General features: G+C 40.4%; 1 protein-coding gene across 1 annotated transcript in view; it reads right to left on the reverse strand.

Moving 5' to 3' along the window:
* The window catches only part of trmt44 (tRNA methyltransferase 44 homolog), a 32,633-nt gene extending 12,948 nt beyond the window's left edge, over positions 1 to 19,685 (reverse strand). The window contains 7 exon segments of the mRNA XM_055645278.1: positions 2,031 to 2,137; positions 3,445 to 3,516; positions 5,160 to 5,267; positions 8,607 to 8,675; positions 10,790 to 11,009; positions 13,444 to 13,567; positions 19,211 to 19,685. Coding sequence (XP_055501253.1) covers positions 2,031 to 2,137; positions 3,445 to 3,516; positions 5,160 to 5,267; positions 8,607 to 8,675; positions 10,790 to 11,009; positions 13,444 to 13,567; positions 19,211 to 19,583 — 1,073 coding nt within the window. The 5' untranslated portion in view covers positions 19,584 to 19,685.
* Between the last annotated feature and the right edge of the window lie 423 nt (positions 19,686 to 20,108).

Genomic DNA, 20,108 nt, shown 5'->3' on the forward strand with positions numbered 1-20,108 from the left:
CTGGCAGGGAACATAAAAACTGACTGCAAAAGTTTTTATAGATATGTGAAGAGGAAAAGAATAGTTAAAACAAATGTAGGTCCCTTGCAGTCAGAAACAGGCGAATTGATCATGGGGAACAAGGATGTGGCAGACCAACTGAATAACTACTTTGGTTCTGTCTTCACTAAGGAAGACATAAACAATCTTCCGGAAATAGCAAGGGACCGGGGGTTATATGAGATGGAGGAACTGAGTGAAATCCAGGTTAGCCGGGAAGTGGTGTTAGGTAAATTTATGGATTAAAGGCCGATAAATCCCCAGGGCCAGATAAGTTGCATCCCAGAGTACTTAAGGAAGTAGCCGCAGAAATAGTGGATGCATTAGTGATAATTTTTCAAAACTCTTTAGATTCTGGAGAAGTTCCTGAGGACTGGAGGGTAGCTAATGTAACCCCACTTTTTAAAAAGGGAGGGAGCGAGAAAACGGGGAATTACAGACCAGTTAGTCTAACATCGGTGGTGGGGAAAATTCTGGAGTCAATTATTAAAGATGGGATAGCAGCACATTTGGAAAGTGGTGAATTCATTGGACAAAGTCAGCATGGATTTATGAAAGGTAAATCATGTCTGACGAATCTTATAGAATTTTTCGAGGATGTAACTAGTAGAGTGGATAAGGGAGAACCAGTGGATGTGTTATATCTGGACTTTCAGAAGGCTTTCGACAAGGTCCCACATAAGAGATTAGTACACAAACTTAAAGCACATGGTATTGGTGATTCAGTATTGATGTGGATAGAGAACTGGCTGGCAGACAGGAAGTAAAGAGTGGGAGTAAACGGGCCCTTTTCAGAATGGCAGGCAGTGACTAGTGGGGTACCGCAAGGCTCAGTGCTGGGACCCCAGCTATTTACAATATATATTAATGATCTGGATGAGGGAATTGAATGCAACATCTCCAAGTTTGCGGATGACACGAAGCTGGGGGGCAGTATTAGCTGTGAGGAGGATGCTAGGAGGCTGCAAGGTAACTTGGATAGGTTGGGTGAGTGGGCAAATGCATGGCAGATGCAGTATAATGTGGATAAATGTGAGGTTATCCACTTTGGTGGCAAAAACAGGGCTATTATCTGAATGGTGGCGGTTTAGGAAAAAGGGGAGATGCAACGAGATCTGGATGTCATGGTACACCAGTCATTGAAAGTAGGAATGCAGGTGCAGCAGGCAGTGAAGAAAGCAAATGGTATGTTAGCATTCATTGCAAAAGGATTTGAGTATAAGAGCAAGGAGGTTCTACTGCAGTTGTACATGGTCTTGGTGAGACCACACCTGGAGTATTGCGTACAGTTTTGTTCTCCTAATCTGAGGAAAGACATTCTTGCCATAGAGGGAGTACAGAGAAGGGTCACCAGACTGATTCCTGGGATGGCAGGACTTTCATATGAAGAAAGACTGGATAAACTCGGCTTGTACACGCTGGAATTCAGAAGATTGAGGGGGGATCTTATAGAAACTTACAAAATTCTTAAGGGGTTGGACAGGCTAGATGCAGGAAGATTATTCCCGATGTTGGGGAAGTCCAGAACTAGGGGTCACAGTTTAAGGATAAGAGGGAAGTCTTTTAGGACCGAGATGAGAAAATCATTTTTACACAGAGTGGTGAATCTGTGGAATTCTCTGCCACAGAAGGTAGTTGAGGCCAGTTCATTGGCTATATTTAAGAGGGAGTTAGATGTGGCCATTGTGGCTAAAGGGATCAGGGGGTATGGAGAGAAGGCAGGGATGGGATACTGAGTTGGATGATCAGCCATGATCATATCGAATGGCGGTGCAGGCTCGAAGGGCCGAATGGCCTACTCCTGCACCTATTTTCTATGTTTCTAACAAGGGTGTGGGTGATCATTGGTTGGCTCAGATTCGATGGGCTGAAGGAATATACGTGATATTTAAAAACTAAAGCAAGTTTAATGAATATTTCTAATTTGTGCAGAGGAATAACAAAAGCAAATGAACAAATTTCATTTTTTTTGGATCAAAAAAGCTAATTACCTTGCTGCAACAACGGGAATCCATGGTGTGAGCTCATCTGAATGGTTGCCAATTAGCCAATCCACTTCCGGAAAAAGGAAGTCATCACTTGGAGTTATGGCACATTCCTATTAAAAAGCAGCAATTTATTTTTCTTAAATATTTCTTCAGCGACCTCAATTGTCTACATGAATTTTGCACTGTTATATGTCACAGGATATTCTGTCAGCTACCAATATGTGATTCTAACATCTGCTGGTTTTCAAAGATCAGGATATTCAGTCTTAGTGGTCAGTCTGAAAACTGACATTAAGTCACGTGGCATAAGTAGAAATTAGTTAAATCTAAATTGGGTGATAACGAGGACAGCATTAGTGATTAAATACTGATTATATCATCGTTGCATGACCTTCCAGCACAGTGTTAACAATTGAAAATAGAATAATTGGGCAATAATTAGTCCAAAGCTATAGATGGGCGATTTTTTATAAGATGGGCTAAAAGCCAATGCTGCAATTTACTTGAGCAGTTTGACTGGTGAATGGCAATAACATATTTCCTTAGATAAGCAGACAATTAATAAAATATTGATTTATGTGATTATAGAGGAAAAGACAAAACATCTCAAATCAGCAGTGGGGGTTCTGAGAGTGGTGTAGCGGGAAGAAATAATCAATGCATTTGAAAAATACATGGATGATTGTCAGATGCCCCGTGACCTACTTGATTATGGACTGAAAGTTGGAAAGTAGGTGAAAGTTGGGAAGTAGGATGAATCTGAATCTGAAGCTCTCTTTATGTTGACATTGGCTCAATGGCGATCTATAAATATCTTTGAAACTATTATCATGAGGATAAAGGACAGGTGAATCATGTGCATAATAAAGGTGAATAGGATAATTCTGTCAAATTTAAGTATTCACTGTCATATGGGCTTTATATATACTTATACAAGGATTATAAAAAGCCCTAAATTGGCTGTTTGTTCTTCCACAAACGTTGAGGTTTTGCTATCCAAACCTACATTCTTTACACTTGAGAATTTTCAATTTTACTTTACTGTTGAGGATGCACACTACACATTTTATGGTAGACTCCCAGACTACACATAATTTCTACATTCCTTACTACCATGACGGAGGGATCTGTGATTTGTAAGTATGTATTGGAAAAGGTCTGTGGTGTTTGGTGTCTTCTGGATTCCTGCTACTATAAATAATTGGTGAAATACTTGGAAGTATAATTTTAAAGGATTAATTACAAAACCAAAACCCCAAAATAACTATAATCACTTTGACATTTATTTGACTAAATTAAGCTTTAAGTTTCCACTTATTATTGCAGCAGAAAATAACCACTACAGCATTGAATTCAATATTGAAACTGACTTATGTGGCGATATGGATAAGGGATATTGCAAAGTGTTTGTTTTTACCTCAAGACGTGTTTGTGGACCATACATATCCCATATCTTCCGCTTCCGCACATCTATACCTCTACCAGGGTGCTAAGAGATAAAACATGCAATAATGTTATTCAAGTATTATTGCCACTAGCCTCTTTGCACAACTAGTTTTTCATTTTTGCCAACAATATTAAAATTCCAGTTACATTTTTGCCTTTCAGATCATACAAGTTTTAAATGTATGATGATCATCATGGCTTAATCAAAAAATGCTTAGGGCTTAAGATTCACCAACATTTTTCAGTCAGTGTCTGGATTCCAGACCTGAAGGCAGATTCAGGGCATTCTTATTTCTGAATAGTTTCACAAATATGTCGATTGTAAAATTCAGTAAATATACTATCCTAAAATAATTTCAATCACATTATTTTTCTTCTCAAAAATATGTAGATTGCAAAATTCGGTAAAAAATACTACTCTGGAAGAATTTCAGTACCATTATTCTTCTTCTCATTTAGTTTCCTCAGTCAATGGCATCATACCATTTCCAATGTATCAAGGTTCACTGGATGATTGAGACCGAGCTCTTGCTTTAATTTCTCTTGCCGCTCTATGCAATAGTTCTAGTAGACTGCTACATATTCTGGCTGTCGTGTGCTGTTTTTGGAAATGCCAGGCAGTCACTTTCTAGTTCGATAGAGTAAATGTCAAGGCTCTAGTTTTCTATTGTATACAACACTTTCTTTCAGTAGGAGAGCCTGTGCAAACAAATTGGAGCAGTTTCTTGTAAATGTTAAACAGTATAAGATTTGACAAATGCTACTGAATCAAAAGGACATGTTTGTAACTATTTGATCCAAAACAAGAGATATGGCACAAAACAAATTATGTGGCTTGAAAAATGTTACGCTTCCCCTCACATAATGACATTTACAGGTATAAGGCAATGTGACTGTACAAAACCAATAACATTGGCTGTGCAATACTATAACACAACCAAAGATAGTTGTGCGTGACTGAAGAAGGGTCCTAAACCTAAATCGGCACCTATCCATGTTCTTCAGAGATGCTACCTGACCCGCTGAGTTACTCCAGCACTTTGACTTTTTTCCCCCCTATAGTTGTTTATTGGATGAGTTGTCACACAAGAATCAGTCCAGCTTAGGGATGCAGGCTGACAATGGCAATTTGTACGAGAAAACATTTAAAGCTCACTGCTGGGGGGAAATTCAGGCCATGCAGTCTCTATAGGAAATTTACATTGTTCAAATTATTTGTAAAGTAAACGAGACGACAGGATGCTGTTTTCACGCAGCTTATAGAAAAGCAGTGTAGCTTACATTTTTCAAACTTCCAGATTTTTACATTTATATATGCCCATAAATAAAAATGAACATTGTTAGCCTCCCCCCCATCATTTTATAGCAAAATGTACCCCATTTATTTTCAGCTGTTGTAATTTTATACTACTTTCTCAATCTAACAAATCAGGTAGAGATGTATTTTATTAAATTTACAGATATCAAGTGGACCTATGTGAATGGACATCACTTAGTGGCTTAACACCGACACCACAAGCTTCTTAATTGACAAAATAAATCATGATTAATTTATCCTGGAATTATCCCCTTTCAATATTTTAAACATAAAGTGTAGAACAATTATGAATCTTACATTTAGCAGACAATATTTTTAAACAACCTCCTATTACCAATACGAAGTATAGTTAGCTCAAATTCACTTACCCCCTCATTTGTCAGGATATGAACCAGTAATCCATTTCCACATCCCAAATCTATAAAGTATTGTTTGTCAGTCAGGCCTTTTTCAGCTCGCTCATCTTCCCAAAGGATCTGAAATATCCAGCAGCATTAAAACAGTTTCATTTGTTGCAGGAAATTAAACTGTATTTTAGTAGAAACACATTAAAATATTGATGTAACATCTTACATTGCAACCCTATTACATATGGAAGAAGAGAATATCTTATCATTGGAGATGGTACTAATTCACTCTATTTATAAAGTGAAAATATATTTCCATAGCCACATGAAAAAAAACATTGAAGTAAACTTCAGGATTGTTATATTGTACAACAGGAACAAAAGCAACGTTACCATCTTTCAAGTATATTTTTCCATGTGATCAGATAATGGTTCATTTGTACCTCATTCATTTAATCAGTTACCCAACTAAAAGCATGATTCCCACTGGATGTGCAGACCGTTTGCAGCCACATGATTTAATTTGTTTATTTTATATTAAACGTTTTCAACTTTCATTAGATCATAATTAAGCCATCGAGAGAAATGTGCAGTATACTACCACTATAGAAATATTTTTCCTCTTATGTTGCTGTGCCCAAACGTTAATGCACCAAGTAAGGTGGATATTTGAACAAGGCTACATACAGTACTGCTGAAATATCACATCAATCAATCAATCAATCAATCAGTCAATCAACCTTTATTGTCATCTGGCAAAGCAACAGTTGTACAGTGCAACCTGAGAAGACGTTTCACATGAAACTTAAAACATTTCACACATAATAACAGTAAAAACAGTCCAGTCCCTGATGACACTTATCGTCACTTATCAAGACATAATTTTGTTTGCCATGACAGTGCATTAATGATACTCATTCAAATTGTGTTAAACTGCATATAATGCATTTAGAATGAGAAATAATTTAAATCTATGGTGATCCATATGAAATTAGTGTAAGATAAACTACTATAAAATACATGTTAATGGGGAATGTGGACTAGGTGCTAGAGAGTTTCAGACTCACAATATCAAAGTTAATTTTCCTGCAGTATTTTCAAAAATAAAAGTTATTTTAATAGTTATAAGATTATTTTTCTTACTGTAAGCTAAAAATACCGAAGGCTATATTTTACACTACGGTTGGTGCCAGAAAAGTGCAACCAGAGTGCTGGTGGAGGCAGTCACATCAGTGATAGTTAAGATGTTTAAGAATGAACTGCAGATGCTGAAAATTGAAGGTAGACAAAAATTCTGGAGAAACTCAGCGGGTGAGGCAGCATCTATGGAGCAAGGGAAATAAGCAACTTTTCGGGTCTAAACCCTTCTTCAGACTGATGTGAGGGTGGGGGCGGGAGGAAGAAAGGAAGAGGTGGAGCCAGTGGGCTGAGGGAGAGCTGAGACTATCTGAAATTACAGGTCATTGTTCATAACGCTGGGGTGCAAACTGCCCAAGCAAAATATGAGGTGCTGAGGTGCTGAAATATGGGGCCAGAGTGAGGACCACCATAAATTGGAGGAGCAGCACCTCAAATTTCACTTGGGCAGTTTGCACCTCAGCATGATTAAAGCATGATATTAACCACTTTAGCAGAATGAATGGGAAAGGATTTTTTTTTAAACATAAATCCAATAAACATTGGTGTTCTTAACGAAGATCCTTCTACATGTATTATGTTACGCTGACATTCAGAGACAGCACATAATTAGCAGGACGAGTGCAGCTGCCCTGAAGAGAAACACCCATGCAATAATAATTGATGAATTAGAAAAGTTGGGATCAATTGAGAAGTGGTTCATTTTCAACATAACACACAGCATATATAAATTTATTAATTCTTCATATAAAGAGTATCAAATGCTGAATTGATGACAGGAATGAAATGTTTAAAATGATGGCTAAGCCAAAGTCACAGATGGATGCTCAACTGTTATGGCAGGGATTGTACCTCCTACAAGACAAACTGGATAGCATAAGTGGCAATGATACATCATTTCCGGATGAGTTCAATGTCTTTTATGCACGGTTTGAGGGGGAGAATGATTACACAAGCCCCCATAGCCCCTGACGACCCTGTGATCCAAGTCTCTGAGCTTGGCATCAGAGCATCGTTCAAGAAAGTGAATCCATGCAAAGCATCCGGTCCTGATGATAAACCTGGCAGAGCACAAAAGATTCTGGAGGATGGACCAACTGGCTGGTGTATTTGAGGACACCTTCAACTTCTCACTGCTGTTGTCTGAGGTTCCAAATGGTTTCAAAAAGACATTGAACGTACCAAGAATTTGGTGACCTAGCTCAATGACTGCTGTCCAATAGCACATATTCAGCGTAATAAGGTGCTTCATGAGGTTGGTTGTGGCGCAAATGAACTCTGCCTCAGAAATGTCCTAGATGCACTCACTTTTCCAATTACCACAGCAGGTCATCAACATATGCAACAACTGGCTTACTTAACATTACAAATATATGCCCCCATCTTTCAAAAGTTATAAGTCTTTCATAGTCCTAAAGTGATCCAGCATGGAAACTGGCCCTTCGGCCCAACTTGACCACACTGGCTAACATGTCCCAACTGCGCTTGTCCCACCTGCCTGCGTTTGGTCCACATCCCTCCAATCCTGTCCTATCCATGTACAGTCTGTCTTAAACGTTAGTGTAGTCCCAACCTCAAATACCTCCTCCGGCAGCTTGTTCCATACACCCACCACCCTTTGCGTGAAACGTTACCCCTCAGATTCCTATTATATCTTCTCCCCTTTACCTTAAACCTATGTCCTCTGGTCCTTGATTCCCCTGCTCTGGGCAGGAGGCTCTATGCATCTCCCCGATCTATTCCTCTCATGATTTTATACACTTAAGATCACCCCTCATCCTCCTGCACTCCAAGGAATAGAATGCTTAATCTCCTGCTTGATCTCCTACCCTGCTTAATCTCTCCCTATCCTATAGTTCAGGCCCTCGAGTCCTGGCAACAACCTTGTAAATCTTCTCTGCACCCTCATCTTTCCTATAACATGGTGCCCAGAACTGAACACAATACTCTAAATGCATTCTCACCAATGTCTTATACAACTGCAACAACTGCAATAGGCCCCAGCCTATACTCAATACTGAAACTGATGAAGGCCAATGTGCCAAAAGCCTTTTTGACCTACCTTGGACGACCTTCAAGGAATCATGCAGTTGCACTCTGCTCTACAACACTCCCCCAGAACCCTGCCATTCACTGTGTTCACAAACTGTGTTCAGTTTAGAGGTTTTTATGAAATCGGGCAACAGTAGAAAGTAGGTCAATCCTTTTCTGCCTGACTCATGATCACAACAAACATTATTCACTAGCACAAACAGATGTACAAATTATTGGAACACATTCCCGACCTCGGCCAAGATATCCAAATTTGTGAAATGTGAAATATCACCCTACCAATAAGTATGTAGCAATGGCGACATCCTCATAAACAAATTTTTCAGGATTTGTAACTTCAGGCCAAATCTAAATAAAATTGAAAAGAAAAATATATTAGGAAGATGCCAGTACCCAGCAGCCATAAACACTTAACAGACAAGAACAAGGTGATATTTCAATGTGAAATTATGCGCTACAAATAACTTATTAGAAACATAGAAAATAGGTGCATTCGGGTAGGCCATTCGGCCCTTCGAGCCAGCATCACCATTCAATATGATCATAGCTGATCATCCGGAATCATTACCCCGTTCCTGCTTTCTCCCTATATCCCTTGATTCCATTAGCTCTCAGAGCTATATCTAACTCTCTCTTGAATACATCCAGTGAATTGGCATCTACTGCCTGCTGTGGCAAAGAATTCCACAAATTCACAACTCTCTGGGTGAAAACGTTTTTCCTCATCTGAGCCCTAAATGGCCTACCCCTTATTCTTAAACTGTGACCCCCCTGATTCTGGACTCCTCATTAATACAAGCAGGTACATAACATTACTCACAAATTGGTATAATCAGGACGCTTAAAAAAATCTTGATTGAAATGACATTATCTAGGATCCCTGAGGAAAGGAATTGCCAGAAAAGTTTTTTTTCCAACTTTAACTTTTTTAAATGACTTTGATTCACTCCATTAAAAAATGACGCATAAAAGCAGTCAATTAAAAGCACAATTTGTCCTGCTGTACTTTAATTCTAATGTTATACCACAGTTTTGATATATTTTAACAATATGTGCTTTGAAATAATAGGTACTATGCTAACACAATACCTTGCTTTCCCTTTCTTGAAAAATAATGTTGATATTCATGAGGATAGTGGTTTAAAATCATATGTATTACAAGAACAGTGTTTGAATATTTTTTTAAATATTCACTGAGCTCTGTTCAGTATGAAAGTCTACCTGTTCCAAACATTTTTAACTGCTTCATTAGGAATTGGGATTTCTAGATTGGATGTCTTCTTGAGGCTCGTGTATAAATTTGATAACATGTTTGTACATCCTGTGAGCGAAGGCTTAACAACTGATTTTGTTTGAATCGCAGAAAAATATATATACATTTGTCTCTTTCACAAAAAGCTAATGAAAGACTGAGAGGTTATTTTGAAAGATTTTTGTGCTAACTTACTTTAATTTATAGCCCTTGTTTTGCAGAGTTGCCAAGTTTTGTCAGAGCATTTCAGTATTCTAGTACCTGAAAATTAGTATTTTGCTGAGGAAATCAGTATTTTTACGGTGCCATTTTGCTGTAAAATGTTCTTTTATATGTGCTGTCATACCCATGTAAGAGTACAAGAATACATAACTTTGCTACCAATTGACATGTCTTCTACGCACCTTACTTGACAGTGCATTCATTGCCATCTCTTTGTATATTGCTGTGTGAATGGCTGCTTCTTGATTTCAGAACCAGATGATGTAGAAGCCATTTTGGAAGCCTCCCTCTCCTTCCCTCGCTCACCTCTCTTTCTCTCTCCCTCCCTCCCCCCTTCTCCCTCCCTCTCCCCTTCCTTCCCCCCCCTCCCCTCTCTTATTCCCTCCCTCCCTCTCTCCCCCTTGAGCCCACCCACCGTTCTTTAAAATCAAGGCCAATCCCAATGTAACTGCAGTCCCACTAGTAACCTTTCACCACTAGGCTTATCCACAATTCTACCACTGCCTGAAAAATAATGAAAGGCTCAACATCCACTGAGAAAGAGAATTCCAAAGACTCATTGTTATACGAGAATTTTCCTGAACAGTCTGTGACCCCATAGCGCTTCGTTAAAATTCCCACTTGTTGAACTGACAGTGCTCTGCTTAAACCTGGAGCGGGACAGGCAGCGACTCTGAAGAGAAGGAATGAGTTAGGTTTCTGGTTGAGATCTTTCTTCAGACAGAACTGAACTCCGTATTTAAAATCTGTATTTAACCACAAAATCGTACATCAGTATTCTTATCGCATTTCCGTACAAAATACGGAAAATCTGTACTACTTGGCAGCTCTGGTTTTGGTATCATGTGTAGAAGATCTTATCAGTGCTTTATAAAAAAGTATTTTATACATATAGTGGATGAAGTGACAATGACAATGCTCCATTAAATTAACTCAAGTAACACATACACACCAAGGTTATTCAGATTTATTTTTCTCAGTGTTGTACCTTGACTATTTCTTTGTATTTTGCTTTCAAATTATGATAATATTGACTATATTTTTCCACAGGAATGAGAGAAAGGGTGCTCTTAAAATAACTCTTCTTGTTCTCTGCAGACCATTTCGCAATCTTTGTAAGTAAAACATCTGTAAGCCATGCTGTTTTGGGATACAAAATCCCATCCGCATCCCATTCTTCAGGATACAATATGGAAATGGAAATAAACCTTTAACACAGGGGTTAAAAAAACTGTTACAATACTGAAGAAAAATATGGCAGTTTTAAGATACAAACAAGAATCTAACAATACTATAGATGCTGGAATTCAAAAACAAAGACAAGTTTTAAGTTGCATTGGTGTGAGAGATAAGACAATGTAAATGTTTGTGATAGATTGAGGGCAGGGCCGCTGTGATGATCAGTTGTTAATGGAGATAATTCAAGGATGCCAGAGAATTATGTAGTATATCTTTATTGTCATTTTCCCGAGTACTCACATACCCAGAGGAAACAAAAAAACATTGCTCAACCAGTGTCCATTCAGTGTGCAGTAAAAAATAAATAGAAATAAAAATACATATATCATGAACAAATTAAACACTCTACTCTCTACTAAACATCAACAGGCGTTCCGATCGGCAGTGGCATGACAGTGGCTCTGCTGCAGTGTGTCCAGGTTGGTGGTTGGTGCGCGACTTTGGCAGAGGGCAAAGTATGTGTTGCAAATTAGTATGTGTTGCAAATAAGAGAGGGAGAGAGGGGAAATTAAGCCAATATCACTTTTGGATAATTTACAGCAGAAATAGCTGGAAAGCATTTACAAAGCATATTTTTTTTTTAAATAATTCGATATCAAATCTGGAAAACTACATAATGTGGCACAGCTGGTAGAGCTGCTGCCTCGCATTGCTGGAAAACCAGGCTGGATCCTGACCACGGTTGCTGTCTGTGTGGAGTTTGCACATTCTCCCCGTGACCACATGGGTTTGCTCCATTTTTTTTCACATCCAAAAGACATGCGTGTTTACAGGTTCATTGACCTCTGTGAATTGCCCCTAGTGTGTAGGGAGTGGATGCGAAAGTGAGATAACAGAACTTGTGTGAAAGGCAGATCGATGGTCCGCATGAACTTGGTGGGTCGTAGGGGCTGTTTCCGTCCTGTATCCCATAACAAAAAAGACCAAATGGAAGATGAGTTTCTTTAAGACTGCAATAAGCCTCTTTATAACAATACAGGTCATAGGCGATAAGATAGATCAGAGTGGATGAGGGATGGGTGATTGAAATAGACAGCAACAAAACACTCAGAATTGTCCCGAGAGATTGAGCACAGGTGCTTAACAAAATTGTCACCTAATTTGCATTTAGTTTCACCAATGTTCAGGGGGAGCACTCTGAACATGGAATGCACTGAATCTAATGAATCACAGGAGCTGAATCAGTGTTATGTTGCTGTCCACTTTAATTCTCCGACTCTCACTCTGTCTCGTCTGTGGTTCTTGCATTATTATTGAGTTCCAATGCAAGCTTGAGATCGTGCCCTGGTCACCCCTCCTCACAGTTTATCTGCAAGTTAAAACTAACCTATTTCCATTTCCCTTTCTAACAAAAGACCGTCAGCCCAAATCACAATCTGTTTCCCTTTCTGCAGATGTTGCCTGACCTGTTGAATGTTTCCAGCCCTGTCCCTTTTAGTTTAAGATGTGTGCAAGATTGTTGCATAACAAAACACACAGTTAAGCTTTATCATACTTGCACCAAATATTTTCAGAAGAATTGGTTTTCTTTCCCCAATCTCAGTGTTTCTGTCAATCTTTCACAATCTTACAAGAGTTGCATCATTTCCGAAGTCCACTACCCCCCCCCCCCCCACCCCCCCCCCCCCCCCTCTTTTAATAATTATCACCCAGCGTGGGGGTGGGGGGACCGCCATGAAGAACAATGGAGGACTCGGCTTGGGGGGGACCGCTGTGTTGGACGGTGGGAGAACAAAGGGGGTCATGGTGTGGGGGGACACTCTCGTTTAGAATTCTCTGCTCATGGGATAAGTCAGCGTTTGTTTGTTCATTTGTGCTGGTGAAGGTGCTGTGCACACAGCAGCCAGACAACAGTTGCTTGTCTTTTTCATTTTGTTTTCACTTTTAATTTCAAGGTTTTGTACACCTTGTGTTATGACTGCCGGCAGACCAATTTCCCTCCGGGGATTAATACATTTTTATCGTATCGCGTACAATGTATAAAATATGTCTAGTTATTAATGTGATCTTCCGACAAAAAATACAAAATGAATAAATGTAACGCTAGTGCTGAACGCTCCCTAGATCACACCAGCAAGCAAAACTCAAGTCTGCAATTCATAAAATCAAGCCAACCCTTATATTTTGAGAAATTTCAATAGGTTTGGTTACATCTACCAAAGGTGGTTCTTTATGTTTTTGCCTCAGCTCTAACAAAAAGGCACACACGCAATTCTCCAGGCTATTATCAAGACAAAACGTCTGCACTATCAGGCCACCATTTAGGTTTTGTGGAAAATTAGTATATGTAAATGAGGATTCTGCCACTGAAGAAACATTTCCGTTCTTTTCAATAAAAGGGTACTTTTAGCCTTTAACTTATTTTTCTGCAGTACTGATACTGTTGTCTCATTGAGAACTCACCATGATGATTCATCTTCTTTATCGTGTCGAAGTTTTAATCTGTACATATTGTTCTTCCTGAATGTACAACTTTCTGCAATCTGCCCATCTATCGGTATAAATGTTGCTGTGTTGTTTAGAAAATCTGCAACGCACGAAAGCATACTGTTTCTTCAAAAGAAAAGGTGCAGCAACAGTAATGTACAACCACTTGCTTGCGTCTGAGACCTAAATCAAATCGCTTCCGATCAACTGCTCAATTTTTTTAATAATATAATTTGTGCCATTTCCTCTCAATGACCTATAGCCATTGAAAAGGAACACCAAATTAAAAAATAAAAACATATTAACTGATGCTATTGATAAAACAAAATGTTTCAAAGTACTCGCTGAAGCCCATATAGTTCAATGGTTCTTTATTATCACATGTACCAAGGTACAGTGATTTTTCTTTTCATACAGATCACTGCTCTGCCCTCATCAAACCTCTTGGCGATCTCTTCAAAACAATCTTATCAGATTTACAAGACACGATTTTGCATGCATAAAATAATGCTGACTATACTTAAATCAGTCCATGCCTATCCAAATGGCAGTAGATACTGAACCTAAGAATCCCATGCAACAACTTTCCGCCACTGATGTCAGGTTAACTGGCCTTTTCTTGCTGGCCTTCTTAAAAAACAGTGCAACTTTAGCCACCCTCTAGTCTTTTGGAACTTCAACTGTGACTAAAGATAGAGTCATACAGCATGGAAACTGGCCCTTCGGCCCAACTTGCCCACACTGACCAATATGCCCCATCCACACTAGTCCCATCTGCCTGCAGTTGGTCCAAATCCCTCGAAACCTGTCCTATCCACGTACCTGTCCAATTGTTTGTTAAACAATTGGACAGTTTGTCCCTGCCTCAACTACCTACTCTTGCAGATTGTTCCATACACCCACCACCCTTTATGTGACAAAGTTACCCCTCAGATTCCTATTAAATCTTTCCTCCTTCACCATGAAAACCTATATCCTTTGGTTCTCGATTCCCCTACTCTGGGCAAGATAATCTGTGCATCTACCTGATCTATTCTTCTCACTTCTAAAAAGATCACCCCTTATCCTCCCACACTCTAAGGAATAGAGTCCCAGCCGGTTCAATCTCTCCCTACAGCTCAGACCCTCCTGGCAACATCCACATAAATCTCTGTACCCTTTCGAACTTGACAACTTATTTCTGGTTCCCAGAATTAATACTTTATAACATGGTTCCCAGAATTGAACATAATACTTTAAATGCGGCCTTACCAACATCTTATATAATGCAACCTGACCTCCCTTTTTTGTGTAACCTACATAGTTATTATGCTGATTGATGAAAGTCATGTCAATGCCAAGCCTTTTTTCCACCCGATCTGACACTACTTTCAATGAGCTATGTGTTTGGACTCCTCCTAGGTCACTCTGCTCTGCATTTCTCAGAGCCCTACCATTCACTGCGCAATTATGTCTTCAAGGGCCTCCACAATTTCCTCAGTAGCTTCCCACAAGGTCTGAGGATTTACTCGGTCAGATGCTGAGGATTTATTCACCTTAATATGCTTTAAAACTGACAATATCTCCTCTTTAGTAATTCAGATATGATCACAGACATCACAACTCCTATACCCCAATTCCCAACTTCTCCTCAGTAAAAATAGATTAGTATTCATTTAATTGCTCCATCTCTTGTGGTTGTAAATGATGAACCTTGCTAATCTTTAAGGGGACTATTCTTTCCCTAGCCATTCTTTTACTTTTAATATACCCTATACCCCTGTAGAATCTCTTGGGATTTTCCTTTGCTTTGCTTGCCAGCTCAATTTCAAGTCTTCTTTTTGCCCTCCTGATTACATTAAGTGTATTCCAACTTTTCTTATACTTGTAGAGAGAGTACAAGTACCCTCTTCAAAATGTCTGACAAGGTACATCCCTTTACACTCTCAGTCCCAATGTAGGTTTTCACCTCAACACATCAACAATTTCTCCCCCCCCCAGCAGATTGGTTGCTCCATATTTCACCATTTGCAGTCTGTAGTAAATCTTAAGCAGACTCAATCAATGGCTACAGTTATGGCAGCTTGAATATAAAACTAAATAGATGGAACATTTGTGAAGGAATCTATTTTGGCAGAAAATATGCATATTTTAGAAACATAGAAATATAGGTGCAGGAGTAGGCCATTCGGCCCTTCGAGCCAGCACTACCATTCAATATGATCATGGCTGATCATCTAAAATCAGTACCCTGTTCCTGCTTTTGCCCCATATCCCTTGATTGCTTTAGCCCTAAGAGTTAAATCTAACTATCTCTTGAAAACATCCAGTGAATTGGCCTCCACTATCTTCTGTGCCAAAGAATTTCATTTCTGTGGCAGAGAATACCACTGTAAAAGATGAGTGAACACTTGTAAAAGATGAGAGAACAAAATCAATTGTGGTTGAGAAAAAAACCCTTGGAGGGCTTGTACATGAATTACTGAATTACATGCAGGTTCAGCAAGCAATTAACGCAAATGATACATTGACATTTGTGTGTTACTTCAATTGTTGGGCGGCACAATGGCACAGCAATAGAGTTGTTGCCTTACAGTGACCTAGGTTCGATCCTGACTATGTGTGGCTGCGTGTACGGGGTTTATACGTTCTCCCTGTGACCATGTGGGTTTTCTCTAGTGCTCTGGTTTCCTCCCGGATTCCAAAGTTGTGCGGATTTGTAGGCTTCTGTAAATTGTCCCTAATGCATAGGATGGAATTAGTGAACGGGTCAGCATGTATTCAGTGGCTGTTTCCATGCTGCTTCTGCAAACTAAAAATGCTAGCAAGATCACATCTGGGATACTGTATACAGATCTAATTTCCTTACCATGAGGAGGACAAACTTAAGATTGAAGGACCTGAGATTGTTGGTATGCCGGATTGATTTTTGGGATGGTAACTTTGTCAAAAAGCAGATTTGGGCCAAGTGCTTAGGAGATGAGCTCAAAGAACTGTAGAAATCTTTACAGGGTAGACGAATGAGGAATTTAGAACCCAGGGATCATGTGTGTTAAAATACTGGGTTGGTCATTCAAGGCAGTTCCTCACCAGTCAAGAACCAGAGTACACAAGATTAAGGTGAGAGGGGAAAAATATAAAAGGACATGAGGGGTAAATTTTTCACAAAAGATGATGAAATAATTTTTGACAGTAAAAAACTTGAGGGAAGTGAGGAAATTACAGGAAATGGTACCAAGGTAGAAGATCAACTACAAATAGTGAAAAGCACAGCTGGCAAGAGCTGATTGGCATACTGTTTTTTTTTTTTTGCCCCTAGCTTATATTTCAGTGAATATAAAGTTTGGTGGGATGAGTAAGTATGTGCATTCACGATTCCAATATGTCAAACGCAGGAATAACACATTACATTACATAGTCTTCAGATAATGCATTATTCCACCAGCTTGATAACAGACATTTTTGGTGGAGATGAGAGTGGGTAAGGGATTCTGGAGAGAAGACATTCAAGGAAGATAGAGAATTGGAATAGCAGATGGTCAGAATGTAATTCATGTTCATAGCAAGACAGATCTTTGGAACAAGATATTAGGAATGAACTGTATTAGCTCACTCTGGGATCATGAATTCTTAAGAGATTGGACAGGCTAGATGCAGAAAAAAATTCCCAATGTTAGGGGAGTCCAGAACCGGGGGGTCACAGTTTAAGAATATGGGGTAGGCCTTTTAGTACTGAGATGAGGAAAAACTTTTTATCCAAGAGAGTTGTGAATCTGTGGAGTTCTCTGCCACAGAACGCAGTAGAGGCCAATTCACTGGATGTTTTCAAGAGAGTTAGATATAGCCCATTGAGCTAATGGAATAATGGGATAAGGGGGAAAAGCAGGAACAGGGTACTGATTTTGGATGATCAGCCATGATCATATTGAATGGCTTGAAGGGTCGAATGGCCCACTCCTGTACCTACTTTCTATGTTTGTATGTTTCTAGCCTGAGTATTGATCGTAGATATGTGTTGGTGATTCAGAAAGGGATAGTTGGTGGTCAATCTTTGGAACAGATTTTAAAAGGCAGTCTCCTTGTCTCAGAGAAGGGAGATACTACTATCTGATGTTTATTTTAACACTACATGTGCATTGGCAATCTAGCAGACTTTTGTGCAAAAGACCAGCAAAACAACCTGAGTTATAAACCCACGATGGACAGCTGCGGATCAACTAAATAAGGTGACTGCACTGAGGCCTGCATGGTGAGATAGGAGTTGGGGGGGATTGGGGGGGGAAGAAACAACTTCTCAACCCTCATTCTCACCGCATGTACGGAGGCGTTTGCCTGAAAGGCTTGGATCGAGTGGAGGGTGGAGAGTTTCCCATGATTTTTCCACTCACTGGAGAGCCTCAGGACTAGAGGTCAAGTCATAGCCTCAGAATTAAAAGATGTTCCTTTTGGAAGGAGATGAGAGGAATTTCTTTAGTCAGAGGGTGGTGAATCTGTGGAATTATTTGTCGCAGAAGGCTGTCAATTAATATTTTTAAGGCAGAGATAGATTCTTGATTAGTAGGGATGTCGTAGCGATGTAACAAAACTTACCTTCAGCGGCGCTGCAGTTCTGCCATTGGCCATTTGGCGCCTTTGAGGGGGAGGGGCGGGATTAAAATGCCATTTTCTCCTGCCTGTCCGAGGGATTTCCTCGGCCTGCCAGCTGATGCAGAAAAATCATCCGATTTCAGTTCTCGGAAGTTTAAAAAAAAATTGCGGGACAGTTTAATCGCTGGAGTAAAATAAAAAAACGACTTCTAACGCCCTCAACGCCTACAACAGGACGGATCTCACGTAGGGGACAAAACATGGGGCAAGTCGTTTACTTTACATATAAACTTGCTTCTTGGAATGACTTTAATCAAAATTTCCTTGGCAAAAATGTGATTTTGGCACCATAAGGCAGTGTTTTTCCTGCAGATATGGGGTTTAAATTCACTGCAACCGCAACGTTCCAATTGATCGCGTTCCACAAAAACTCACTCGCAAGTTGATAAAAATACCCATTAATTTACGGGAATTAAACATTAAATTCCTTCCATTTGGCCTGGTCATGACAATGAGATTTAAAAATCATGTTATATTGTGAATTCTTGTGTGAATGTTATTTGGACATTTGGACTATTTAAAAATGTTAACCTTTTCTTAAGAAATGGATAGATGTTTAGATCTAGTAATTGAATTTTGTAATTAGCTACAAATAGGTAACTAACTAATTATATGCTTTAATTTCAAGTCATCCAAGTAAGATTGTTTCATATTTGTGTCAGAATACTTCAATCTATAAAAACTGAACATTTCTTTCAGTTCTCTTAATTGTTAAGAAAGTTATGGGCTTTTGATTGTCCCCGATCACAGCTTTTGTGTTAAGTCAATGGAAAAGCAATAAGGGAGCAAGATGCTAATTTCTGAGTATGAAAATGGTCATAACTTTTTTAATACTGAAGATATGAAAGTGAATTAGGTGTCAAATTAAACTTCTTTTTATGCTTTATATGATGGGATAAATTGCAGACTTGATTTTTAAAATCTCAAAATGTTATATAACATTGCTAGATGTCAGAGGTTATGGGGAGAAGGCAGGAGGATGGGGTTAGGAGGCAGAGATAGATCAGCAATGATTGAATGGCGGAGCATACACTTGATGGGCCGAATGGCCTAAATTCTGATCACATTATGACATGAAAATCGCTCTCCGGCTCAAGAGGGGGCGATTGCACTCTACCTTGGAGGACTATCTCAGTGCAGGTGGCCGCTCCGGCTTTGGGAATCACGGTCCGCAGCACCACCTTCAACAGCTCGACCCGCGGGGGAAGGAGCAGCTCCGGGCCTGCCCCGGCCCCGGCCTCCAGACCCGGCAGCAGCTCGGCCAACACCTCCCGCAGCCCCGCAGCAGCGCTGCCGCAGGCGGAGCAGTCAACCTCCCGCTCGGCCTGCAGCAGGCATCCGCTCAGCCGGCGGTTCGCCACCTGCGGCCTCGCCGTCCACACGGCGACTGCGGCCCAGAAGCCGGCGGGCGGCGAGTGCGGGGCGGTGGCGGGGTCGCAGGACGGGGCGGTGGAGGGGAGCAGCGGCAGCTCGCGCTGCATGGCCGCCATAGGGAAGGACCGCGCGCTTCCGCCCGCCCGCTCGCGGCGCCACGTGACAGCGGCGACAGTTGGCTTCAAAAATCTTAGAGCGGCGGCGGAGTTCCGCTGTGTGAACGTTGGTTGCTCAGCTCAGAGTCGCCTGGACCGCAACACAGGTGTGTACACTGGAGGCGTCACACTGTGTACACTGGCTGCAGCATAGGTGTGTACACTGTCCGCATCACAGGTGTGTGCACTGACACTGTCCGCATCACAGGTGTGTACACTGACGGCTTCACACTGTGTACACTGTCCGCATCATAGGTGTGTACACTGTCCGCATCACAGGTGTGTACACTGACGGCTTCACACTGTGTACACCGGCGGCATCACTGGTGTGTACACTGGCGGCATCACTGGTGTGTACACTGGCCTCATCACAGGTGTGTACACTGGAGCCATCACTGGTGTGTACACTGGCCTCATCACAGGTGTGTACACTGGAGGCTTCACACTGTGTACACTGACGGCATCACTGGTGTGTACACTGGGGGC

This window comes from Leucoraja erinacea, chromosome 1 (assembly GCF_028641065.1).
Source record: "Leucoraja erinacea ecotype New England chromosome 1, Leri_hhj_1, whole genome shotgun sequence".
Taxonomy (NCBI): domain Eukaryota; kingdom Metazoa; phylum Chordata; class Chondrichthyes; order Rajiformes; family Rajidae; genus Leucoraja; species Leucoraja erinaceus.